This window comes from Vicugna pacos, unplaced genomic scaffold (genome assembly GCF_048564905.1).
Source record: "Vicugna pacos unplaced genomic scaffold, VicPac4 scaffold_20, whole genome shotgun sequence".
Classification (NCBI taxonomy): Eukaryota; Metazoa; Chordata; class Mammalia; order Artiodactyla; family Camelidae; genus Vicugna; species Vicugna pacos.
The window spans coordinates 90,702,759-90,729,731 of NW_027328741.1; the positions used below are offsets into that span (position 1 = coordinate 90,702,759).

At 35.0% G+C, this 26,973-nt stretch overlaps 1 protein-coding gene across 2 annotated transcripts; it reads left to right on the forward strand.

Annotated features, from left to right (window-relative positions):
* Positions 1-6,121: 6,121 nt before the first annotated feature.
* On the forward strand, positions 6,122-24,342 carry LOC140693730 (uncharacterized). 2 transcript variants are annotated; one of them, XR_012069428.1, is made up of 12 exons: positions 6,122-7,053; positions 8,543-8,628; positions 9,096-9,216; positions 10,511-10,576; positions 11,456-11,519; positions 12,847-12,914; positions 14,875-15,006; positions 16,357-16,464; positions 18,334-18,444; positions 18,826-18,887; positions 21,109-21,193; positions 24,106-24,342. XR_012069428.1 is itself a non-coding variant. In XM_072957413.1 (3 exons), the coding sequence occupies exons 1-2, from the start codon at positions 6,261-6,263 to the stop codon at positions 8,596-8,598; spliced, it is 849 nt and encodes a 282-aa protein (XP_072813514.1). In that variant the 5' UTR covers positions 6,122-6,260; the 3' UTR covers positions 8,599-8,628; positions 8,910-9,013. The 2 variants fall into 2 exon arrangements, 1 of the variants encoding a protein (XP_072813514.1); XM_072957413.1 differs by lacking the exons at positions 9,096-9,216; positions 10,511-10,576; positions 11,456-11,519; ... (5 more) ...; positions 21,109-21,193; positions 24,106-24,342 and adding an exon at positions 8,910-9,013.
* Positions 24,343-26,973: the final 2,631 nt, after the last annotated feature.

Genomic DNA, 26,973 nt, shown 5'->3' on the forward strand with positions numbered 1-26,973 from the left:
ACATTTGGTTAGTCTAATAGGTATGTAGTAGTATTTTCTTGTTTTAATTTGTAGTTTCCTAATGGCATACAATGCTGAACATATTTTCGTATGTTTGTTATCTGTCATCATCCTTGGTGAGGTATCTGCTCAGGTAATTTGCTCATTTTTTAAATCAGGTTGTTTAATGTTCTATTGTTGAGCTTTTTAGAATTCTTTGTATATTTTGGCTAATAGCCTTTTATCAGATATATCTTTTGAATATGCATCCTCCCAATCTGTGGCGTCTTATCATTCTTTTGACAATGTCTTTTGCAAAGAAAACAAATTGTAATTTTTTTTAAAGTTCAGCTTAGAAATTATTCCTTTCATTGATCATGCCTTTGATGGTATATCAAAAAGTAAAGTGAACAAAGTCAAAATATGGACTAGATAATCCTTTAAATAGCAGAAACTAATTTCCAAAGATGGAGCAAAATACCATAATGAACTTATAATATAAAAAACAGTTAACATGACTATTTTCTTGATATAAAGTAGAAAATATATATAAAAATATATAATTAGAAAAAATTTAACTATCCTTGTGTAGGATAGAATAATAACTATCAGAAAATAACAATAAACAGGTTTTTTTTTATATAATATTGGCAAAACTGGATTAGAAGACAGCTTCTTGAAATGTATGTTTTGTAGAAAAGTCATCCTGAATTTTAAAATCTAGAAAAGGCCAAAATATTATACAAGTATGAAATAAATGAAATTATCTTCAGTGGTATAATGAATGAGGTGTTTAATGCCTGAAAAACGCATCTGAAGGAAAAACAAAAGAAAGTCACTCAAAAAAAAGAAAATTAATGAACAAAGTTATATGTGGAAAACAAAATAAAGTCATAAATAAATTAGTCAATAATACATATGGATAAGCCTAAATTAAGTCAATTTCCCTATTAAAAGACATTAAAATGCATAAATTCTCAGAAATTTGGGGGGAATCTCTAGGATATTTGCAAGAGGAACACTTAAACATGCTGCAAAAATTATTGAAAATAAAAATATAGAAAAAGAAACACCAGAAAGAAATACCTATTACTATAAAATGTAGTTATATCAGTTTTAGTTTTAAGCAACATAAATGAGCAAGGGTAAATATATTGGAAATGTCATGTTTTATTTCTCAGTTTGGGTGGTAGAGTAATGGATAAATATTTTATAATCATAACCTGTATGTATCAAATGTTTCATAATTTAGAAATGCAAATAAAAAATATAATCAAATCTTACTGTAATGTAACAAATAAAGAATTAAACATTCTTTTTTGTATGTAATTCCTGGGTATTATGTGTGTGTATATTATATATATGTATATTTTTGTCCTAGAATCAAATTATGCACACAATTTTGCTTTATGAACATTAGACATTCTATATTGAGAATCCCTGATTGTTTTCAAAGACTGTAAATATAATTATTAATAACAAAGTAACATTTTATTTGTGAAAACCATAAGAAATATAATTACTCAGCTTTACTGATGTTGTTACATTGTTTTTAATGCTTCACACTGTAATTTTTCTATTAAAATAACCATTCTAATATCTCTTTATTTATACATTTGAAATGATTTTAACTTTGTAATTAAATTATTAAAAATCTTTAGTGAATAATATAGATTATGAAATATAGAAACAGAAAAAATATTACTCACAAGCCCATAATTAACTAAATTTAATCTTTGATATAGAGACTTCCAGAATGCTATCATTAAAAATATACTCATTATTTTAATTATAAATTTTGCACAGAAATTTTAAAATGTTTTACATATCCAAGAAGTCATTAACTCTGTTTTCCTTTTCTTCTTTTTCCCCACTACTTATACCTGATAGGGATCAGTCTTGAAGGGATCATCAAGAGGACATGACTACTGGAATGTGTTTCGCTTGCCTTCCCTGCAGAAGTCCCACCAAGTACTCAGCCTTGCGACAGTAATGTGCTTGTTGCCGAGACCATCGGACAGTATTTTAAGGCTTCTATATAAACTTTTAAGATTCTGGTAGGGTTGCAGGGAGACTCTTGTGGCTGCTCAAGACAAGTCTCATAATTAAGTTATCTTGCTGATAAAACCTGCTGCCCACTAAGCTGCAGGGCTCTGCTTCTTTCTATGGTCTCCTTCCCGTCTGTGTTGGACCAGTTCATGGATCATCAAGCAGACTGGGCTGAAGTACATCCTCCAGAAATTCTCTCTGTGAAGATGTCTGGGTGTAAATTTTTTTTCATCCTTTTTATTTCTAGAAGTATATTTGGTTATTACTCTCACAACTGCTAATTTGTCCAGATGCATAGTTTTAAGCTTAGAGTGATTTATCTTCCTTTCATCATGCTGAAAATGTCTCTCCTTACACAGATTCATTATCATGGTGGCCCAGTTTTTTTTTTATTTCAATTTGAAATTATATAGGCAGAGGTATCTTTTCACCAATTGTTACATCAATGTTTTGAACTATTTTAATATACATGCTGTTTACTAAAATAAAATTGTATAACATGAGAGTTGTGGATTAAGTTTTATTTGGGGCAAAATGAGGACTATAATCTAGGAGACAGCACCTCAGATGGCTCTGAGGACCTTTTCTGAAGAGGCAGGGGGAAATTCAATATTATATATGTAATTTTAGTGAAGGGGATTACGTGCAATCAAACACACATTGAGTTCTTTTGCCAGTTATGAGGAGCAGACGTCACCATTAATGAATTTTGTGCTCTTCTAGATATAAGGAGATGCAAGAATTGGGGCTTATAAAATCTTCTCCTGAAAACATCTATCTGAAGCTCTATTTTGTCAGTTTCCCCACAGCACAAAGTGCTCCATTCCTGATCTCCACTGTGAACTTTTAGGGAGTGATGGAGGTCAGCGGCTACAGTGGCTTGTGATTGGTTATAGTACCAAGCAGAGGTAGCTGGCAAATGTTATAAACGATTATTCCCCTTAACATTTTTATTTGAATCATTTTTTGCTTACTTTTTTCTCCATTATAATTTTATATTATACTTAAAATATAAAGACTTATGATTGATAAAAATTCACTGTTAAATCTTTTATTTGTAAATATTAGAAAAGAAAGTTATTTTTGCTATCTCAACTTTTTTATAATTTTCTTTTAATTGTATCTGTGTTATTAACCATATAATAATCAATAATGCAAATTGATATAAAGTAACATGCATTTACAAAATCAAACAAGTTAGACGGAAGTATCATTTTAAGAATTACTTTTATTTATTGGCATTTATTTTGAAATATTTTCAAAATAGACGTGATCCTTATTTTGTCTACCTGTAGATTCAATACCCTTTAACATAGCATTTATATAATCATATCGTACTTCTTAAATTTTAAAAAATGTATCCTTTTCTTAGTATTTATATTTATTTTTTAGGATAAATATATAGTTACCATTCCTTCTGATTCTTTGAATGTCTTGGTATTACTTTGGCTTAACTACAAACACAACAACATTAGTGGTAACACAATTATAGAATTATAATATTTTTTCTTAAAGCTTTATAGCTATTTCCATAATATTTGGTGGCTAGTCAGTCTTTAATAGAAGAAGACAAGGCTATTCTTTGTTTTCTCTATAGAAGTAATTTTGTTTTTTGTTTTTTTTCTGGTCCACTTTTAAATTTAACATTTTGAAATAGATATAGATATATATCTATTTTGCATTATAATTAAGCTTTAAACATGGTATATTCTTTTACTTATCTTGATATGCCTATTTCCCTGCCCTGGGAACAAATCTGGATATCCAACAGTTTGGCACATTTTCTTGGTTGTTCTCTGATTGCTTAGAGTCAGGTCATACCCATGCTTTAGCTACTGCACTGGATGACTGAATTTCTAATGCTATTTCCGTCTTTTGAGCTGCAGTTTCATTAAATTTATGTATTATTTATTGTAGAAGCAAATAAAAGCTTATATTTGTAGGTAAATGGCATAAGTTTTAGTGGAATGTGGAGGTCACAATACAAATGTTTAGTTGATATAGATCTTTACTCTAAATAATGATGAAATTTTTTGATGTTAAGTTGCCTTCCTGCTTTCCTTCCCTCTTCTTTTCTTTCTTTTTGATTGGTATTTTTGGCTCTAAAATTTATTTTTTTGGCAAAATCTTATTTGAATTGATACAGAGATGAAGGATACATACACACACATAAATGTCTATATAAGCTCTGCTAAATAATCATAAAATCTGTTTCTCGAATCAATTCAAAATATTTTAAGAATGCTGCTTTCCTTGAATTAAACTTAATTCTTCTCACTTATTTATTAAGCAGCATTCCTTTGTCATGCACTGACTACAGCCTTGTTCTTCCACTAAGTAATTGTGTTTTATAAATTTGCAAGGAACCAGAGTGATTTCAGAATTTGTTAAAGATTTACAAAAAAGTGACATGATCTTAACCGCATGCTGCTATTGCCAATATGCCCGTTAGAGTGATGATTTTACTAAAAGCAATGTCTAACTCCTTCACATTCCTACAATAATGGCCTTATTATTATACTACAAAAGATGACATCTTCAAATAAAAATGTCTAACTCTATAACAATATTCCATGAATTCACTTATTACACAATATTAACAAACTACTTAAAGAATGAATCAAAACCATATAAGATATTATTTCACATGTATTGGAAAAAATAATACGATGAAGTAAATTAAATCTAATAGTGTTAAAATATTCAAAGCCTTTCTAATGATAAAAACTTTAAATATAAAATATTCTACTTCAAAAATGCTTTCAGAGATGTTATAAATGGTGAGAGGATTATATATCATATATAGTTTTCTGTTTATGAATTTGATTATAGCAATGGAACAGTGTAGTATTAAATTTAAAAAAATGCATATCATTTGAAGATATAAATTAACCTCAAATTTGGGTTGTAAATAATTTTATATTTAGCTTTCAGTTTTCTTTATGCGTTTTTATATAATTTCAGGAAAATAATTATCATATACAAATGTACAGATCTGAGTTTTTATCTAATATGTCTCAATCTCAAGAGTTCTAAAACCCCTCCATTTCCTTCTTTCCTTCCTTCCTCTTTCCTTCCTTGGTATAAAAGTTAATTGTTGGCAATATTTTATCAGAACTTATAATGTGAATGAAGGATGAAAGATATATACATATATACACACACACATATAGTGATGATCCAACTTGGAATAAATATTTCCAAATTTCTATGAAAAAATATGAATGAATTTAACTATAGTATGTAATTCCTTAACATTTTTCATAATATACAGTATATGTACTTACAACTTCATACAGTGAACTTAATTGTTGAATATCAACCTTCATGCATGGAAGAGTTTTTATGTTATTATAAAGTATACTTTAATAATTGTGATAAAGGAGAATTACATGGTGTTAAGGAATTATGTTAATGTAATGGGCTTTATGAATTCACAAATTAGCTGAGCAATGAGAGTGATTGGAATTAGATAGGCAAATCCCTTGAGGGGAGTAGGGGATTGATCTGTAAAAGATTATTTCTAAGAGTGAGAATAGCATGTGCATGCCCCTGTAGCATGAGGGAACATAGTTAAGTACGAGGATTGTCAGAAGTATATCTATGATAATGATCCTGAAGGTGAACAAGGAGTGATTTGAGGCTACTAACAAGGGTAAGGCCAAATATGTAACAGTCAACATATTATAGCAGGCTGTCCGGCGAGCCGGCCCTCCGCCCGCGCCGCGGGGTGGGCAAGCGCCCCGCAGGGGTCTGGGGCTCCCAGCCCACTGCCCGGCCTCCCTGCCACATGCTATGCGTCATCCGGGGACGCCCCTCGCCAAGAGAGACCCTCAATCACAAGTCACTCCCCACCCTCCTCGCCTTGCCTTGCAACCCCGCCCCCGAACCGCCCTCCCGATCCTCGTGCAGTACCCCACGTCCATCGCCGGGAAGAACGGCAGTAACTCCAGCAGCCGTGGCGGCTCTTTGAGCTCAAGGGGCGAGCGAGGCAGCCATTGGCGGAGGCCGCTGCCTCTGGCTGTCAATCCCGCGGCCCGGCCCCGCCCCACCGGCCGAGCGTGGCAGGACGCAGGGCCGCGGGGACTGTCGGGACGGTTCCAAGATGGCCGCGCGCTTGGGGTCCGCAACTGCTGGCGGCCCCGAGCCCCGTTCACTGCCACCGCTGATGACCAGAGACGCCGGTCGGATCGGCGACCCCGGGGGCTGTCCCCGCGTGGCGGGAGGCCGCCATGGCGACCCTGGAAAAGATGGTGAAGGCCTTCGAGTCCCTCAAGTCCTTCCAGCAGCCGCCGCCGCCGCCTCAGCCCCCTAAGCCGGCATCGCAGCCGCCGCCGCTTCAGCTCCTTCAGCCGATAGCGGCGCCGATGCCGCCTCAGCAGGCACGGCAGCCGACGCCGTCTCAGCCCCTTCAGCCGGCATCGCAGCCGCCGCCGCCTCGGCCCCCTCAGCCGGAACAGCCGCCTCAGCCGGTAACGCCGCCGATGCCGCCTCAGCCCCTTCAGCCGGCACCGCAGCCTCTACCGGCACCGCCGCCCGCCCAGCCCCCTCAGCTGGCACCGCAGCCGCCGCCGCTTCAGCCGGTACCGCCGCCGATGCCGCCTCAGCCCCTTCAGCCGGCATCGCAGACTCAACCGCCATCGCCGCCCTCCCAGCCCCCTCAGCCGGCACCGCAGCCGCCGCCGCCTCGGCCCCCTCAGCCGGAACAGCCGCCTCAGCCGGTACCGCCGCCGATGGCGCCTCAGCCCCTTCAGCCGGCACCGCAGCCTCTACCGGCACCGCCGCCCGCCCAGCCCCCTCAGCTGGCACCGCAGCCGCCGCCGCCGCTTCAGCCGGTACTGCCGCCGATGCCGCCTCAGCCCCCTCAGCCGGCACTGCAGCCGCCGCCGCCTCGGCCCCCTCAGCCGGAACAGCCGCCTCAGCAGGTAACGCCGCCGATGCCGCCTCAGCCCCTTCAGCCGGCACCGCCGCCTCAACCGCCACCGCCGCCCGCCCAGCTGTGGGTCAGGAGCCGCTGCACAGACGGTGAGTCCCTGCGGGCCCCTCCCCAGCCCTGCGCGGGTCTCCGTCCCTCCCTCGGCCTCCCACGAAGGCCCCGAAGCAGTCCGGGCCCCACGCCTCTGCTTTCCCGGCTGCGAAACTCGGGAAGGAACAGGGCTGTGTTGTGATCGGGGGCCGCGCGTCCTGTTCGGCTTCCTCTGAGCCACTCCCCACCCCTCTCCTCCTCTGGGCCAGGTGTAACATTTTGTCTTCCCTTTTCAACTGACGGTTTAAAACAGTGTTTCAGATAACTGTCAAAACACTGTACATGCAAAATACTAGGTTAACTTAAGGGAAGGAGTAGGAGAGAAGGGGGAAAGGAGCGAAGTTCACCGGTCACTTCTGCGGGGGAGGGTTAAGTGGTCACAGTGGTGAACGCGTAACTGCTACATGGCCCAGTGCGCTTACCATCATAGTCGTTACTGTTACTAACCCCAGACAGTTATGGTATTAAGGAGGCATGACCACAGAACATGTGCTCATTGAGCTTAATTTTACACAAACAGTAAGTTTTCCACGGAATCAAGACAGGCAGTAAATGCCAGCTGCAGAGGACAGCTTGTGCAGGGCTGGAAAAGAGCATGGCATGATCAGAACTTTAGTTTGACTGGCTTGAAATGTAGAGGGAAAGGGAAACTTCACACTGATGAATCAGAGAGGAGATAGCTGTTTTTTATTAAACTAAAATGGTTGAATGAGCCTTGTTGATTAATGATTTGCCTTAGCAATTTGTATTTGGATTCTGCAAGTATTTTATAAGTTCTGTAAGAAGCTTGTTTTAAAATTTCAGAACTCTTAAGGTATTAGAAGTTCAGTTTTATTTTATAAGAATTTTTAAAAAGTGTTTATTTAACTCAATTAGAACAGAGTTCCTTTAACATAGGAGACTTTATTATCTCATGTATTAATACCCTCTAGAGGTACACAATGAAAAATGTGATTTATAAACAGATACATACAGACACAAGGAAAACAGAGCATGTAGCTTCAGTAACAGTTTAAGAGAAAAGTCAGAAACAGAAATCTTCCCTGGTCAAAATACCAAAAAAAGCACCTGGGGCTTATATCCCTTAATTGATTTGAGCTCTAAATGGACAAATACACATTTTTTTTTAAAAAAAAAATTGCTAAGAACAAGATTCTTTTTCATGTTGAGTAATAATTTTGGAGTTTAAATAAATACCAACAATAGAGCTATGAGGGAGGAAAAATATAAAATACTGATTTTTTTATTTGATTTCACCGTAAGGTGCATTCTTAAATACATAGGAGACAACTGTCATGATTTGCACAACTCGCTTGCAAATAGTTCAACAGTATTAACAATGATTGAATTTAGGTGGTGGGCATATGGGAATTTATCATCTTATTAAACAGTTTTCTGTACTTCTGAGACTTATAATAAAACATTGGAAGGAACCTGTTAGACATAATGCTCTATGTGAAGTAATTTGTTCCCTTTGTGAAATTCTAGGAAGGTTAAAATGCATGTTCATAACTTCAAGAAAGTCACAAGCATTTATGATGTAATCAGAACTACCTGAGGATCTGTGAAACTTGGTGAGTTGGTGAATTTTTTAAAATGTCTTAAAACATTTTGTTTTTACAAAGATTACAGGAGTAAGAGAAGGTAAATCTTAATCAACTCTTAATATTTTTTTCCTGGTTGATGTGATATAATTAAATGTGGGGAAAAAAAGGTAAATTCTAAAAGGAGACAGTACCTTGATGGTTTTCTATGGAGGAAACTCAAGCAGGAGGAAGTTTAATTTAAAAACATAAATTACTGCTCTTTATAATACATTCTAAGTTGTCATTCTTTTGAATGCCTTCCTTTCCAGACAGATGTGTTATTCTGGGAGATCATCAGGACTTCTGGGTATTTGGAGGTATTGACCTAACCAGTGGAACTGCTGATTTATAAGAAGTTGTCCAGAATTTTGGAAAACTGATTAGTAGAGGTAAATAATGTTTCCATGGCAAGTGATGACAGAAAGTGACTTCAGTGAATTTTCCTTTGTTTTTAGGCAGATGTACCTAACCATGTATGTTAACAATGATTTCAAGCTGGAGACTGAGAAGAACTTCCATTTTTGCCAGCTGGGATGCAGAAAAATTTGGACTTCTGGGTTCCACAAATGGGCTGAGGTAACTAAGACAGTAAACATATCTTCTTGGTCAACATGTATCTCAGGGTAATCACAGATGTGTTCCATTACCTGATACTGTTTTAAATTGGATAAAAACAAGAAAATTTAAGAAATAGAGTTTGTTTTTGCTTTTACATCAGTTTGGCAAAACAGAACAACCTCTTAATTACTAAGCACAAACCAATTTTTTCATTATTTTTAAAATATTTTAGTTTCTATTTATATTGGTTTTGTGATAAGTAAGTAAAATCTGTAAGCTCAGAAAATAGTCAAACCTAGGAAACTACTTCTGACAAGTGAATTAGCCTATTGAAAATCTGATTTAGATCCTTGGCATTAATTTTCAAGTTTTTACAGTTTCCTTGGATTTCTTCTATCCAGGAAAACAACATGCTCTTTTTAGATGACTATACTCTGATTATAGTCTCTCCTTTATGGATTCAACACTAAATTGTAACCATAGGTATATTTTACCATTTACAAAAGTGCCTGGTTGGGAAGTGTAATACAATGATTTTGTAAATTGAATTACTCTAAAATTTCAAGGATTTATTTTTAATTCAATTATGATTAATTTTCATTTGTCACTGGCTCTTAATGCTTTATTTTAAAGTGTCTCTCATAGACCCCCTTCTTTCATCTTCTTCCCTTATGCTCTCTGTCCAGTAACTCTAAGTTCTTACATGTTCAAGGTAGGCTTGTGTATTTTTTTAAAGGCAGGCGCACCAAAAAGCACTTTCCTGTGACTATCCTCTGTTTTGTTCATTTATGAGTCCAAATTTTATAGAATTGATTTAAAGAATGTCATATCTTTCTTATTATTGTGAATGGTTTTTAAAATGCTTTCCTTCTGACTCATTTCTGCATACTTTAAAATAATAATATGAATCAAATAAGTATGGGAATAAAATCACATTTACTTGTATCACATTTGATTCCATTTATATGGCAAAGTCTTATTATTATGTTGTTGTTATGAACATGCATTTCATAATACACTTATTTAGATGAATCAGAGCTTATTCATTAAGGTCATTTACTTTTAGAAATATGTAATTTCTTGTGAACACATGTATATAGAAATACATGTGTCTTTTTATAATTTAAGCAGCTTAAAATACAGATAAAATAAATCCAAGATACAAGATAATATGCCTTGCATTAATTTAAATTCATGTGAGTTAAAAGACAATTTGAATATTGTTTCCCATTTTCTACTAGCTTCTTGATCATATTCAGCAGCACATTTACCTTTATATATAATTAAGGAATCTTTTTTATTTCTACTGTAGCTCTGTCATAATGGATACTCTGCCGCAGAATCAGCTGTCATCTATCCCATGTGGTCAAGCGCAGAGGTGAGAATTCTCATTTGTGGGATGACCACTCACAGCTTTAAATGTTTTTACTGTAACTGCTTTTATAAGGTAGCAAGCTAGAGAGAGAGAGAGAAACAGAGAGAAGAAAAGAGTTCTCTCTGCATATTCCCATGTTGTGTGATGGCATTAGTCTTCTTCTGCTGTATTTTTCTAGAATGTGTGTGCGTGTGTGCATGTATGTGTGAGAAATGTCTTGTCTTTGTCCTAATAGCCACTCTTCTCTCCCTAGAGTTTTTTTCTCTATCCTCCCCTCCTATATTTTTCTTTTTCATCAATATCTTCTCTTTCAAAAAATTCTTGATAAATCAAATTTCCAACTTCCTCACTTTTTTTTTTTTTACATTTTTATTGATTCATAATCATTTTACAGTGTTGTGTCAAATTCCAGTGTTCAGTACAACCTCACTTTTAATATGGTAAAGTTACTTGGATCCCCAACATCAAGGGATCTCATACTTTAATGTCTGTAAGGATTTCCAGAGACACCTTTTAAAAATACAGTTTTCCAGGCCTTACTTTGAGCAGTCCTCTTCCAGTAGATCCAGGGTGAGGCTGAGCATCTCCGAGCCTTCCCCCTTCATATTATGGTGCAGGGGATCAGGGGCAGTTTTCCTCTGGGTCTCCCTGCTGTTGCTATGAACAGCGGCTACAGCATCACTAATATTTTTCTTTCTTGTTTTAATTGCATTAATATTATCAACCAGTTAATAGCATTTTCTTAAAATTATGGTCAAAAGCATAGGTGTTTGATTTATAATGGTATCTGCAAACCACTCTTTTACTGAATTAATTTGTTTTGCTTGTATTTCCAAAATTGTAAATGCTGTGAGTTAAGTGACTGCTTTGCTTCAACTACAGGAGAATGTGAAAACACTCCAGGAGAGAGAGGTTGCATATATCAATGCAGACTCATACACAGAAGGTAAATTTTATTTCAGATTGTCATTAAATAGTATACCAGTATTTAAGTCTATCAACTCCAACTCATAAACTAGGATTATCCTCTTTCTATGAGATGCCTCAATAATACCTCCATTTCTCCATTTTACCAGAGAGAACATTATTATGATTCAAATGAATCAATATGATTCATAACTAAGCTATTGATCCTAATTTCTTTAGTATATTTACCATTTGCCTATCTTGGATTACTACTTAAAACTTTAGTACTTTTGACATTCTTCCTGTGGAGCTATTTTTAAAAGTTGGGCTAAAATATTTCATACAGAAATAGTTCCTGTATGTATTGGAACAACTCTGAAATAAGCACCCACTACAAACTTCCTTTTGACCCTGACATGTGGCATGTGCATCTGTAGGCTTTCATCGTATTATGGTTATTTCTAGGTAAGTGTCACAGGACACATGTTAATTACTGACATGCTCTAGTCTAAAGTCTTCATATTGAATTGAATAAATGAATAAAAACATGAACATTATGGCCTTACCACTTCCTTTGCCAAAGACCCCTAGGTACTGCTGCCGTAATGAGCAATGACCCTTACTTTTACTGCAGGAGCTGCAGCCTTAGCAGCAGAGTCCGCCTCTGCAGTCTCCTATCCTGAGTGTGTGCTGCAGCCTCTCTGGCTCCTGAAGAGTTATTTCCACCTTGTGTTTTAGTTTTAGCCAGACTGTCTGCCTGTCTATTTATCTCCCTACCTATCTGTCTATTCTAAAATTTTATTTATTTCTTTTTACTGAAGTACATTTGATTTGTAATATTAGTTTCACGTGTACAGCAAAGTTACTCAGTTATATACATATACATATACATATACATTGTTTTTAGATTCTTTTCCATTATAGGTTATTATAAGATACTGAATATAATTCCCTGTACTATACAGTAGGTCCTTGTTGGTTATCTGTTTCATATATAATAGTGTATATCTGTTAATCCTGAACTCCTAACATATCTCTTCCCTTCCCCCTTTCCCCTTGGGTAACCATAGTTTCTTTTCTATGTCATGAGTCTATTTCTGGTTTGTAAATAAGTTCATTTGTATCATTTTTTGTTTGTTTACATTCCACATATAAGTGATAGAATGTGATATTTGCCTTTCTCTGTCTGACATACTTCACTGAATATGATAATCTGTAGGGTCCACCCTATTTTTAATTCTCCAGGAATGATGCCTTGAATTTGAAATCTGTTATATATTGTTTATAATTAGAAAATAAAGTTAGAATTAAATACAGGTTTGTAGTCCATTTGGAGGTATTAAAATTCTCTCTTATTTATTTTGCAGGCAATTATACTCTCAGAGTTGACTGTACACCCCTTCTTTTCCAGTTGGTATATAAACTGACAGAAGAGGTATGTAAATAGATCTGTTGTAATGATTTCTGATGAGTAGATAAATCAATAACTTTTGTTTTCTAAATTACTAATATTTAAACTGGTGACAGACATAGCTGATTTGTATAAACAAGAAATCAGAACGAGCTTTAATACACTACTTATGTGACATAACTTTGAGAACAGTAGTGCTAGTCTCTGTTCTAATAATAGTTCCTAATAATTGTATACATTTGTTAAAATGTGCAGGGTCTATTGTTTCATGGGGCAGAGTCTCTTTGATATAACAGAAAGAATACTGAGCTGGGTTGGGGAAGCCTTGGCTGTGAAGATTGCCTTGGCTATTCATTCATTCATTCATTTATTCATTCAGGAAATATTTATTGTGTGGTTACTATGTATCAGGTCCTATGAAAGGAACTCTAGCAGCAAAAGTGATAAAAGGACAAGGTTACTGAATCCAAATACTTTGTAATCTAGAGAGGCCACAGACCTGTAAATGAGGACTCATACTTCACTTGAATATTGGATACTATATACAGTGGAGGACAGTTGCAGAAGAGAGAAGTTAAAATCCTAGGGTAGCTGGTGAGGTTGGAAAGCATTAGAAGGTGTTTAGAGAAGGATTAGTGGTTAGGCTGTAAAATGGAAGGATGTGAAAGCGGGGAGAATGTTTCTCCTCAGAGGACACAGGACCTAATAAAGATGTGGATGTGTGAAAGAACATTTCCTGACCTCTGGGTAATGCAATATAACCTCAATGTAAGTTGTTGGTGAAAAAGCTGGTAAGAAACAGGGCCTGACACATAGGCCTAAATGTTCATAAATCTGGTGATGGTGAAATTAAAGAATCTTTAACAAGGTTGTACATTATCATTTTTATTCATTAGAAAAATTACTCTGTATCAGTGCAGTGAATACGTTAAGCTGTAGTAAGTCTAAAAGCAAAATGGAAATAATTCCACATACTTATTTAGTACACAGGAATTTATAAATACTAGTTATTGATGTAAAAAGTACTCTGAAAATGCTACTGCACTCTGAATCTCTAAAAATTATGTGATCTACTCATTGAGTATATGTGTGCTTCATTTAAATAACCCCCATTATAGAATTTAACTGTAGAAATGTTTCTTTCAAGTAGGTATCACTTAGATGACAGTGGGAAGTAGATGTCACATCTCTGTGGTCCTGTTTCCCAATCGCCCTTCATCTTGCCCTGTCCTTTTCACTGTTAGTGTCTTTAACATCTCATCCTCCCAAGTGAGCATCCTCCCATGCCCATCACAACGCCCACCATACTGGGAAGCTTAGGTCCTTGATTCTTTTATTGAAATGTCCCATAAAAACATCTAAAAGCATGCTGTAAAGACAGCCCTTGTTGGGGAATCCTTCTCAGGAGATACATTTACACTCTGTCCTACAGAGGAGGCTCCTGCCTTTATAGGAGGGGTAGTAAGAATTTTAGGGCCAAGGAGGAGAAGCTTAGGTCTATCCCCTTTGTACATTTATTTAATAAGTATTAAATGTGTAAGTGGTTACAATAGTGACAGGATAAATCAAACACAGTTTCTGCTATTAGTGTGTTACCTGTGTAGCCAGGAGAGACTATGATCAAGAATTTTCAAATCCAAGATACAGATTAAAATCACCAAAGGGTATACAGATAAAAGTGTGGGAAGCAAAAAATAAGTATCTTAGTTTATTATTTTACATGTTGGAATTAAACAGCCTGCTTAATGGGAAATTGCAAATTTTTTCCCATTCTAAAGCCTCTTTTACATTAATTTGAATTTAATTTTCATGCCACTTTAGATACAATATATTTGACTTTCAGAGTTTTTGTTTTAGGTAGTTTTTTAACAGTTTAACTGGGAAATTAAAATGTGTATTTAGAAGTTACATTATCAGGATGAACTAATTAATTGTCCAGAAGAGAAGAGTGAGATTTTATAATCTTGTTTGATTTGATTGTCAGTGGAAGAATCAGACATCATTCATCTGGAGAAATGCTATTTGTTGCTGAGGGCTCAATCCTGAACTGGATGATTTGATTTAGAGACATTTGGCCCATTGGCTTCACCACCAATTCGTCCATCTCTGAGTGAAGGTGGGAATCCTTCTATTTTCTACAAATGTTCTTTGCTAAACACCTGAGCCTTGTTCCACCTTTGGAGCCTTGTGTAAGTCGGTTTACCTTTCTGCACTTGAATATTCTCATATATAAAATCAGTTTGACCAAGACAATCATTATGAAAGTGTGCTCCAGTGTGGTGCCTCAGCATCTGGTGCAGGGTCAGGGTGGTGGACACTGAATAGGCAAAGCTCTAGCTTCCAAACATGACCCCACCTCTTCCTCAGCTGAGGAGTGTCTATTGTATTTCTTTTATATAGAAGAAGGTTCCACTGCTGTATACTTCCCCCACCCTTAAAAAATTAAGAAACCACTAGACCATCTCTAAGGTCCCCACTTAGCTCTAAACTTTTCACTACTATATATATTTTAAATGAGGTTTACAAGGAGCAGTTGTGGGTGATAATCACAAAAACTGTATTTGAAATCTGAAAGCTTGGGTTCTTCTTCTGATTCAGACCTTTTTAAAAAAAATTTCTTACTTTTAGCAAGTCATTTAACTACTTCTTAGCTTCAATTTTCTGCTCTTTGAGGGCACAGAATTAGATTCTTGAAATAGACAGTCTGTATTCTTCAGGTTTCTAGTGTGTTTTAGAAATATTTATTTGTTAGGGGAGCTAGAACAGACAGGGTTTCCACTTCAGCAGTGCAGTTATGTTTTTACCTTTTTATAATTAGAGATTGAGAAATCATTTCATTTGAAAATAAAATGATTCCATTTATTTTTTAGGAAAAGTTTAAAAACCACAGGATTAGATTATAAATTGCCCTTTATTTCTGAAATTTAATATATTTAGTTATACAGATTAAGTGGTACAATGAAGACTGCAGTACAGAATTTCTGTCTCTTATAATATAGTGTGTTAGTTTTCTTTGCTTCATGAAGGAGCTGTATGAATCTCATTAATAACAACACAGTATATCTTTGATAGAGTTCAACTTTTCTTTTTCTTTTTTCCTTTTTCTTCTTAGTCTTTCCAAATTAGGATAATTGTGGTCTCTGACATTTTTCCAGTTAAATTTTTAAAATACATTTTTATTTTTTACATTCTACAATCACTTTTGACTTTTGGAATTAATATAAGATAGAGACAGGTATGCAGACAAAACCAAACACTAAATGATAGTATTTTCTTCTAGGAAGTTAAATGTTGGTTATAATTATGCCAGGGGGTGGGGGAAAAACTTCCTAAGACAGTGGAAACTACTGATAACTTTTAAAAACTAAATCAGTTTATGCGAGTCATGCCTCCTTTCATAGGCATGTCATTATTAACAGAAAGTTTGTTGGCTGTGATTTATTCTGTCTGTGTTCCTATTTTACAGGTTTATTTAATGCTTTTGGTGAAAATCATGACAGCCACATAGATTTTAAGGAGATATCCTGTGGGCTATCAGCTTGTTGCAGAGGACCTCTGGCTGAAAGACAGAAATGTAAGTGTGTTAAACATCACAAAATTTGGAAGCTATACAGAGAAAAAAATTAGCATCCATTCATGTAAAAAATCATCTGATTAAGGCTTGAATTTTCATCCCTTTTGCAAATAGCAATCTCTTGCTAAGGTTTTACTGACGTCAGTGTAAAGGTTCAATCATCTATTCTTTTTTACTGTGGAGTAATTTAAGATCTTTGTTATTAATAATGGTTGATTTTCCAGATAAATGTACAATTCATGATAAATGAACTACATCAGTCATGATGTGTTTGAAAATGTTAAGCATATAGAAAATATTTTCTGGTAGTCTATATAGAAAATTTGTCTTGCTTAACTTGAATTTCAACTTATTTTCTATCACTGTGTATATTGATATTTTATTAGCAAAATTAAATTTATGATAAAACAATTTTATTAAATACTAAATTTATCTTTTAAACCTATCTAAAATATTATGGCATAATTTATAAGCATATTACATTCCTATATCTTAACCATATTTGTTTAGGAAAATGCAGCAGTTTACATTTAATTGGAATCTAATTCTTACATATTCACTAGGGTCATTATCTCTGCATCTTTCTAAAATACAGCTTCACAAATACTGCATATTTTGGGTATGATACTTAATAGTTCAATATTCTTTAGTAATGTTGTACTGTGATGCACTCAGTTAACTTAATAGCATAATTATTACATGGGTGTGTGAAGTAGATAATTATTTAATCTTAAAAATTTAGATTTCTTTTATCTTCCCTGATAGTATACCATTACTCTAACCTGGCTTTGTGATAGATTATTTGTTCACATTAAAGTTCTGGTATTAAAGAGGCTGAAGTCTTTGTTTCTCAATTGAGGTTGTTGTCTTAAATTTTTTTTTAATTTATTTTTTTGCCAGTGGACTAGTGGAAGTTAACCAAATAGACTAACTAGCAATTTTGCTGATATTGATGTTAATTAGCAAAGTGCTGATATTTTGGATTTTTAGCTTGTTGTATATAAACTTCATTGAAGAATTGAAATTGTTCTTAGGCAAAAATATTGGGTGCACATTAATTACATTGGAGAGGCAAAATCTTTATACAGTCATCTCTCATTATCTGCTGAGGATTGGTTCTGAGACCCCCTCAGATACCAAGTCCATGGATGCTCATGTCCTTATGTAAAATGGCATAGTATTTGCATATAATCTATGCACATCCTCTTGTATACTTTAAATCATCTCTAGATTACTTTTAGTACCTAATACAATGTAATTATTTGTAAATACAATGTAAATGATATGTGAATAGTTGTCAGTGCATAGCAAATTCAAGTTTTGCTTTTCAGAACTTTCTGGGAAAATTTATATATATATATATATATACATATACATATATACTTTTGATCTATTGTTTATACCTGTGAATGCAGAACCAATGGATACGGGGAGCTGACTGTACCAGCTTTTTGTTGATTCTTAATGTAGATGGAATATTTTCAGCATTGTAAGAATCAACTCTGAAGTGATCAGTTATAAATATTAGAAATTAATTTAAAAGCTTGAATTACCTTCTCAAAATCTGTGAGATATTGTATAGTAACTTGGCCCTTCTTTTTCAGTTTGCAAGAAATTTAACTTTAGATTTAGATGAAGGATAGAGTTCTCTAAGCTGGCTAATTATATAAGGAGAGAGACTTGTGAAGTGTACAGGAATTCCTACAAGTTCAAAGGACTTTAATGACACAATCTCCTCCAAATAAGAACTTAATCCAGAATGTAGTTGTTTGAGGAACTAAGTAATTTCACTAGGGCAGGTTGTAATAAAATGTATTATACTTCAGAATATAAAAGTAATTTTCCTCCATAAGAGTTTCTTTTCTTTAGTTTGCTTCAAGGTATTTGATGTTGATGGTGATGGAGTTCTCTGTAGGGTTGAACTGAGAGACACGTGGTTGCACAGAGGTCTGGAAGGACAACTGCACCGATGATACCCTGGTAAAGTCTGATTGTATACATCTTCTTGCATGTAAACTTCCAACAGGAACATAGAGTGAAGAATTTTTTAAAAGAGGTTGAGAAAAAGATTTCTTACTACTTCTAGGTTCTATATTATGCTACTCAAAATATTCATAGCCAAAGATGCAAAATTGGGAAGAGAATTTACCTTAGAAAATTTAATAAACTGAATGTATTATGTAAAAAAAAAATGAAACCACTGGAAAATTGTCATAAATTTTTAAGGTAAACAAGCAATCTATTTCTGGAATTAAAAAAAAACAAAACTTGACCGAAAAAATATTTTATACTTCAGCTACTGTCTAATAAAAATGATACCTTCTCTTTCCTAACTACTGATTTGGGTTTCTGGTTTTAAAGGAATTACTTGTGGATCTATCCAACATTGTAGAGACACATAGAATGCACATGACACCACAAAGGTGAGTCTAGCAGAGACTAATTTATTCTTTTCTAAAAATACATTATATTCTGAATTGGTATACATACGTTACATATACATACTTGAATCTCTTCTGCATCATCCCTGCTAAATGCTTATTTGGACCTGTGGTTACAATAACTCCAAGTTGTCCCTAAGGAAAGCCCATTCGACCTTTAAACAACTCCATTAAGTGTTATTTACATAAAAACATTATATTTTATAAGCTAGGCATTTTGTAAAAATTAAGTAGAGACAGCCCTTGCCATCTGTAGTTTATAATCTTTACTTCTCCCAGTTTAATACATTATGGTAAGACAAAACTTATATTGAGCAAAAGAAGCCACAATAAAAGAACACATTGTACAATTTAATTTATATGAAGTTCTAGAACAGAGACAGAACTAATGTTAATAAGTGTTACAATAGTGATTTTGGAGATGGGTGAGTTAACTGAGAAGGAGCATAGGATATCTGGGATGATGGAAATTATTTTTCATCTCAATCTGGGTGGTGTATATAGTTTTTAAATTTTTTTTTCAATAATGGTGAGGGTCTGTCCTAAGTTCTTTAATAGCAGCCAGAATAAGTGTATAATAGCAGAAACAAGCATGTACTTTACAAAGAATAAAGCCTTGAATTTTTTTAGTTTCACAACATTTATTAAAGATATTATAATAGGTTTGCCTTAATGTCTATGTATCCCTGTGAAACTGAAGATAATCCATATATGTGAGACACATATGAGTTAATTTGACCCTTTCTATTCAAATGTTGACATGTACCAAGTTGCAAATGGTAGGATGTAGACCATAGTGGCCTTACACAGGCTTAGAAAAATAAGTAACATTTTTTTCAATCACAAATCCAGAAGAAATCATCATAGTCTTATTAACTGACACTCAATAGAAATAAATAATAGAAATGAATTTTTCAGGGCTTGATCTTTGTTTGGCAATTCAGATAACCGTCTTCATTTACTTTTCTGCCCAAAACTAAGGTAGCCATTTCTATTTGGTATATATGAAAACAGAAACACAGGAATGTTTCTATTAGGAAATACCTTATGTAGAGATACAATTTCCATCGCCTTTCTTCTGGGTGTTTGATAAGTATGGAGGTTATCATTGCTGTCTATTTTTATATAAGACCGAGTTTCTTCTTATGGCTGTACTTTTGAACATTAAAAAAAAAGATCATTTAGCTGCTCCATCTCCGTGTAACCATAATAATGAAATGGTAAAAATTTAGAATAGATTTTGGACCTTTCAACCAAACCTATTACCCATATTCACTGGTGACTAGACGGTGACAATATTACCCATTATTTTGTACCATTACATTGGTGTTAATATACTTCAATGGAAGTTGCATCATGAAAGCCATTAATTACCATCACAGTGCTTTAAAATCTTTTCTTGTAATAAATGGTATTATATATTGAATGAATACATGAATATCATTAATAGTAAATATTATTAAATATCTTTAAATAATAAATCATTAGATAATAAAAATATAATTAAGTAATAAACGCTAAGAACATTATTATTCATCTAGGATTGTTAAGGTGATTGTTCAAAACATGAAGTAAGAAGCATTTGGTTATATTTTTGCCTGCCAAGAAATATTGTCTACTGTATATAAATGTAATTTTTGGTACACTTTGACACCAAAAAAAAAAAATACTGCTTTACTCAACTTGTGAAAGTAATGTTACATTTTATTTTGAGGAAATGTTAATATAGATACTCATTTATTATATATATTTAGTTCTTTTAAATCTCTTAAGAAGTCTAATAATATTGCCAGATGTTTTAAAGATCTTAGAAAATTGTTAGGGTCAAAGGGCATAATCCAAAGAGTTTGGAAAAATGCTTTCAAAGTTAGTAAATAGTCCTTTTTCTCTACCCAGAACCTTTTGTGGGTTCTGTTAGTAATCTTCACCTTGAACCAGAAGATACTGTGAGTTATTTCCCAGGTCTTACTGGAGGAAGATTTTTGGTGATAAATTGCCCACGTTATGAGTGACTACTTCAGAGTTTGGTTACTTTTGAACTTATTCTTGCTGGCCTACTTTCGGATGAATACACAGCATCTACATTAAATCATTAGTTTTCTTTCAGACAAATGACCATTGCAAGTTTAGTAAAACAAGTTTAATTCAAATAATATAAGAAAATGAAGATTTAAGATATTCTTAAATATTGTTTCTCTTTCAGAATGGCCATCTTAACTCTAGAAGAATATCAGATCTGGAGTGTGAAAAATGTTCTTGCCAATGAGTTTTTGAATCTACTTTTCCAGGTATGTTTAAGGTAAATGACAGAGACCGAGGGCAGTGGTACCAGTAGTTCTACATCTTTTCCATTATGTAGTAGTTAGACAACTAGACTACAAAACCATATATTGCCAAAAGAACTGCATTAACCTGTACACCACCAGCAGATGGTAAGTTAGAGCGTGCGTGCTTCTTAGAGTCACAATGTGCCTGATAGGAAAGTAGAGTATAGCTGATAATGTTTATCTTAATAACTCATGATAGAGCAGATTGTAGACACATAGAAAAGCATTTAAAATGTAAAAGCCATTATAATTTGCTATTTTTCTTTACTTTTTTTTTAAGACCCTCCCTAACAAGTAAGGCAGTGTGGACAGAGACATAGATCATAAGTTGGCAGCTGTAAATTTTTCACAAAGTATACCATCTTTCCAGTTAGGAGGTTATTTTAGATGCAGAGCTGTTTCTTAATTTTCTTTCTTTCTTTCTTTTTTTCTTTTTTGTAATTTAATTCTTTAGAAGGTCCAATAAAGATTGAAGGAGAAAGGAGGAAAGAAAAGCTGTCAGGGGTGAACATGAAATCATAAAACTTGCCAGATTTTAAGTATTTTTCCAGTTAAAGTAGTTCTCTTTGCTCCAATTTAAAGAAACAACTTATAGTTTCCCATTTTTCATAATTCTTCAAAAATATATGTTGATTTAATAGTATTTTACAGGGGGGAGGGGTGTGAGTAGGGACAGACTGGAAGTTCAAGATTTGTAAATACTGACAGGTATATATAGAATAGATAAACAAGCTTATACTGTATAGCACAGGGAAATATATTCAAGAATTTGTAGTAGCTCATGGTGAAAAAATATGAAAACAAATATACGTATATTCATAAAGGACTGAAAAATTGTGCTGTACACCAGAAATTGACACAACATTGTAAATGGACTATAACTCAGTTAAAAAATAAAAGATATAACTGTTAGAACACTATAAAAAAAGTAGTATTTTAGATTTTTTTTTATTTTATTCTCCTTTTCTTATAAAAGCACCCCTATGAAGATCAATAAGGCTTGATATCTTCATATCTATCATGATCCTCCATTGTGAATACAGAGTAACCTGCCTGTGGCACAGCTATGTTAGAATAAATGAAAAGTGAACTCTTCCTGACAGCTAATAACTAATGTATATTTAAAGCATATGAAATCTGATAAGCCTGTGATGCCCATTTAAATCAATCAGTTGCTCCACTGTCAATTATCTGCCAGGATCTAAGTTGATATGTCTTTATAAAATATAAATACATATAAAAATAATATAAACCTACTATAAACAGAAATGACTTGGTTAGTAATATGAAAATTGAGCAGCTATTTTTATCTCATTTAAAATGATGCCCTCAATTACTTTAAGTTATCATTAATTATATAGATATTTTGACCACTGAAGTTTGTGTCTGAGTCATGTTGCAGCTCTTACATAGCAAAGCATTTTGAACTTTTATATTGCCTTTCCTATTTTCTCATGCTTATCAGGGACTTGCATAGGCATTATTTTTTCTATGACTCTATAAACAGATGTATGCCTGAAATTTTCTTTTGTGTCTCAGTGTTTCTAGCATTATATTACTGACAGATTTTTTATTGGTTAGCAATCTAATTTTTTTCTTGGTATATATAGTCCTTTCAGTCCTTTCAAATATATATATATATATGTAGTCAGTTTTCAATTTTGTGTCAATTTCTGGTGTGCAGCACAATGCTTCAGTCATACATGAACATACATATATTCATTTTCATACTCTTTTTCACCATAAGTTACTACAAAACTTTATTGGATATAGTTCCCTGTGCTATACAGTATGAACTTGTTTATAAATTGGGAGTTTGAGATTTCCAGGTACTAAATATTAACATTACATTTTATGATGCTCACTTTATCCCATATTCAGACATGCTTTTAAAACTTTATTTTCACTTAATATATAAGCAAGCAGGCTTACTCTAAATTGTTTTATTTTCTGTCTGTTTCTAAAATAGAATTAGCTAATAAATTCAGTGATAAAAGCTTGAATTATACTTTTATTTTATTTGCCAAGATCCCACTCCTGGCTGACCATTTTGGGTATTTAAGTATAAAGTAAGTAAATGTCAGTAGAATTAGGAAACCATTCCTGTGGTAATATTATTTTCAGTCCTTTCAAATAAACTCAGTGCCCAATATTTTGCAGAGGAAGCATTCTAAACATGACCAGGATCTTCTATCTTATACGTTTGTCAGAAAGTATCAAATGTTAAACAGTTTGATAAACAGAATAGTGCACCACACTGACCCCTACCTATATCCATGTTCTAATCCTGAAATCTGTGAATATGTTATTTTACATGGCAAAGGGTATTTTGCAGATGTATCAGGTTAAGGACTCTGAGACAGGGAGATTAGCCTGGATTTTCTACATGGGCCTAGTCTAACAACAGGAGTCATTAAAAATTGAAAATCTTTCCCAGATGTGGTCAGAAAGATATGACTTTGGAAGAAGGATTAGAAAGCTGTAAAGCTGTTAGCTTTGAAGATAGAGGAAGGGTCATGGGTAAAGAAATGTGGGTGAACACTAGAAGCCGGAAAAGACAAGGAAATATATTCTTCCTTTGACTTACAGAAGGGCATACAGCCCTGCTGACATCTTGATTTTTAGCCAAGTGATACCTGTTCCTGACTTGACCTACAGAATCATAAAATAATAAGTTTGTGTTGCTTTAAGCTGCAAAATTTGTGATAATTTGTAACAGCAGTGATAAAAATAAGTATAGGGGAGGTAATCCAAATTTATGGATTGGAGGGTTCAACATTTTAAAGATGTCAGTTCCCCTTCAACTGATTCAAAGATTTATATGTGCACATCAAAATCCCCAAAACTTAATTGTTGTTACTGTTTCTTTGTAGAACTTGACAAGCTGATTCTAAATACATAGAGAAGCTTGAAGAGCCAACAATAGCCAAGCTGATATTAAAGAACAATGTTAAAGAACTTATTATAAAACAATATTAAGTCTATGTGATAACTTCCTAAAGTTAGACATATAGACCAATGGAACAGTATTGAATTAAACCCTGTACCATACATGAACAGTAATTTTAGATAGATTATAAATCTAATAAATTTGAAACAAAAAGCAAAGCATCTGGGGGAGGGTAAAGCTCAAGTGGAATGTGTGCTTAGCATGCATAAGGTCTTGGGTTCAACTCCCAGTACCTCCATTAAAATAAATAACCTAATCCCCCACCAAAATAAAGCATCTGGAAAATAGTGTAGGAGATATTTTAATGACTTTGAAGCGGCAAAGAGTTCTTAAACAGGACACAGCACTAAACATAAAAGAAGAGTTTTAAGTTGGACTTCAGTAAAATTAAGAATTATTTTTATCAAGAGATACCATTAAGAAAGTGAAAAGCCACATGGTGCGAAAATATATTTGCTATATCTATATCCACCAAAAGACTTGTATCTAGGGCATATAGAGAACAAAAACCAGTGGAGAAAAAGGCAAAACCTCAATATTAAAATGTGCAAAAAAATTGAACAGGTGCTTCACACACAAAAAGAAAAATCCAAATAAGCTATGAAAAGTGGCTGAGCTCTTTAGTAATAATAAAAATACGTACTAAAACCACACTTGGAACACCATTAGACATCCACTAGAATAGTTAGTTGTTAAGTGATATGAAGCATTGGTGAGGGTAACATGCAATGGGGACTCTTACACATGGCCAGTGGGAATATAAATTCTTACAAATAATTTGAAAGTAGGCTTTTTGAATGAAAGTTATATATGTATATGTGTGTGTGTGTATATATGCACACACACACACATATACATACATACAAACACACACTCCCTGTGTACCCTTCAGAAGCTTCTACATCAGAGCACAAAAGGACATCCAGAAAATTCTCATAATCACTATTTGTTATAGCCCCAAATAGAAAATGACCCAAACACCTGTCAACAATAAATACATAACCATAAGTGGTGGCACATGCATACAAGTTGTATACTTTAAAGCAATAAAAATAAATATACTAGTTTACAGAAAACACTAGTGGATGAATCTTACATAATGTTGAGTGGAATGTACGGGACTAAAAATTTCAAAAGCAAAAAAACCAATCCATGGTGGCTGAATTTAGGATGGTGAATCCATCAAAGGGGTGCCATAGTATCTGGGAAGAAACCCAAAGTGGAACAGCAATGTTCTGTTTCTTGACTGGATGAAGGTTACATAGATGTGTTTACTTTGTGAAAAATCACTGAGCTGTATACTTAAGATATGTTCACATGTAAGCATGTATATTATATTTGCATTTTTAAAAAAAAATGTTTGCTTGCAAAAAAAGATATCCAAAGCCTAAGTATTTATCAGTAGGAGAATGGATAAAACAAATGATAGTATATTCAAACAATGGAATACAATTCAACAATAAAAAAGAATCAACTACCGATACAAGGATGAACCTCAAAAGGCTAATTTATACATTTCATTGTCAGGTAAATTTTAACTCAGAAGGTAAACAAAACTATAAGCAGGCATGTGCCCTAGGGGGAGGGGTGCTGAAGCCTTTGTCTCCTCAGACCTGTGCCATTACTGGCACATCTCGCAAGAAGAGAGGCAGGGCTCAGCCACAGCTACCATCTCCTCCTGTGCATATTGCCAGGGCGGGGGCAGGGCTGAGACCTGAATCTGCACGTGGGGGCCCCACAACCTTTTAGGCAGGACTGAGACTTGTTTATAGCCTGAGGCAGAGAGGATTTTTCTACCCTGACACCTCAGAGAACTTGTGCCGCCAAGGGAAACAAGGAGCTCAGATTTGGCACAGAGCGTAGGCGGGGCTGTTCCGTGGTCTTCCCTGAGCCCACCTACAGACCGCCTACCCGAGGCAGAGCAGGCAGCTGCACAGAGCAGCGGAGCGACCAGCACCAGGAGAGGGCAGGTGGGCAGCCACCCACCTTCCTGGCAGGAACACAGCACCTGACCACAGTGCTGGGACAGGGTGTGATCTGCCCACCTGCTTCCCCCTAAGCACAGCATCTGACTGTGGCATCAGGAGGGGGAGTGACCTGCCCACCCACTGGATAAGAGTTCAGCTCCTGACCTAATGTTAGGAGGGGGCACAATCTGCTGGCCAACAGCCACTGAGAGCAGCACAGATGAGGGTGCCAACAGAAGGCCTATGAAACAGCAAGCTGAGTTCATGAAGCAGGGCAAAGACACAAAGTCCTCTCGATAAAATCATTAAGGGCACACCATCTCCAGGATAAGTAGGTAACTGCTACTCCTTAAGCCACGGTGCCAGAGAGATATGAGCAATGTGAAGAAGCAGAGAAACCACTCCCAATGAAAAGATCAAGAGAAATCCCCTGAAAGCATGAACAAAGAAATAGACATTGATGGTCTATTAAATCAAGATTTCAAAAAAGAGTGATCAAAGTACTGAAGGAACTAAAAGAAATAGTGTTTAGGTATATAAAATGTATCAAAAATGAAATAGAAACTATAAAGAAGAACTAGGTAGAATTAGTAAACTCATTGGCTGAGATGAGAGCTGACCTAAAGGCTGTGCAAAGCAGACAAGAAAATACAGAAGAATAAATAAGTGACCTAGAAGACAGGACAACAGAAAGCACCCAATCAGAACAGCTGAGAGAAAAACAAATGAAAAACAAAACAATATACGGGACCTATGGGGTAATATAAACTGTGCCAATGTATGCATAATAGGAGTTCCAGAAGGGGAAAAAGAACAAAGCGGAT

What these genes read in the sequence shown, in the direction of transcription:
- LOC140693730 (XM_072957413.1), top strand. Translation starts at nt 6,261, where the DNA reads ATGGCGACCCTGGAAAAGATGGTGAAGGCCTTCGAGTCCCTCAAGTCC. An exon ending in CAGGAGCCGCTGCACAGACG is followed by an intron (nt 7,054 to 8,542) that starts GTGAGTCCCTGC and finishes GTGAAATTCTAG; the next exon opens with GAAGGTTAAAATGCATGTTC.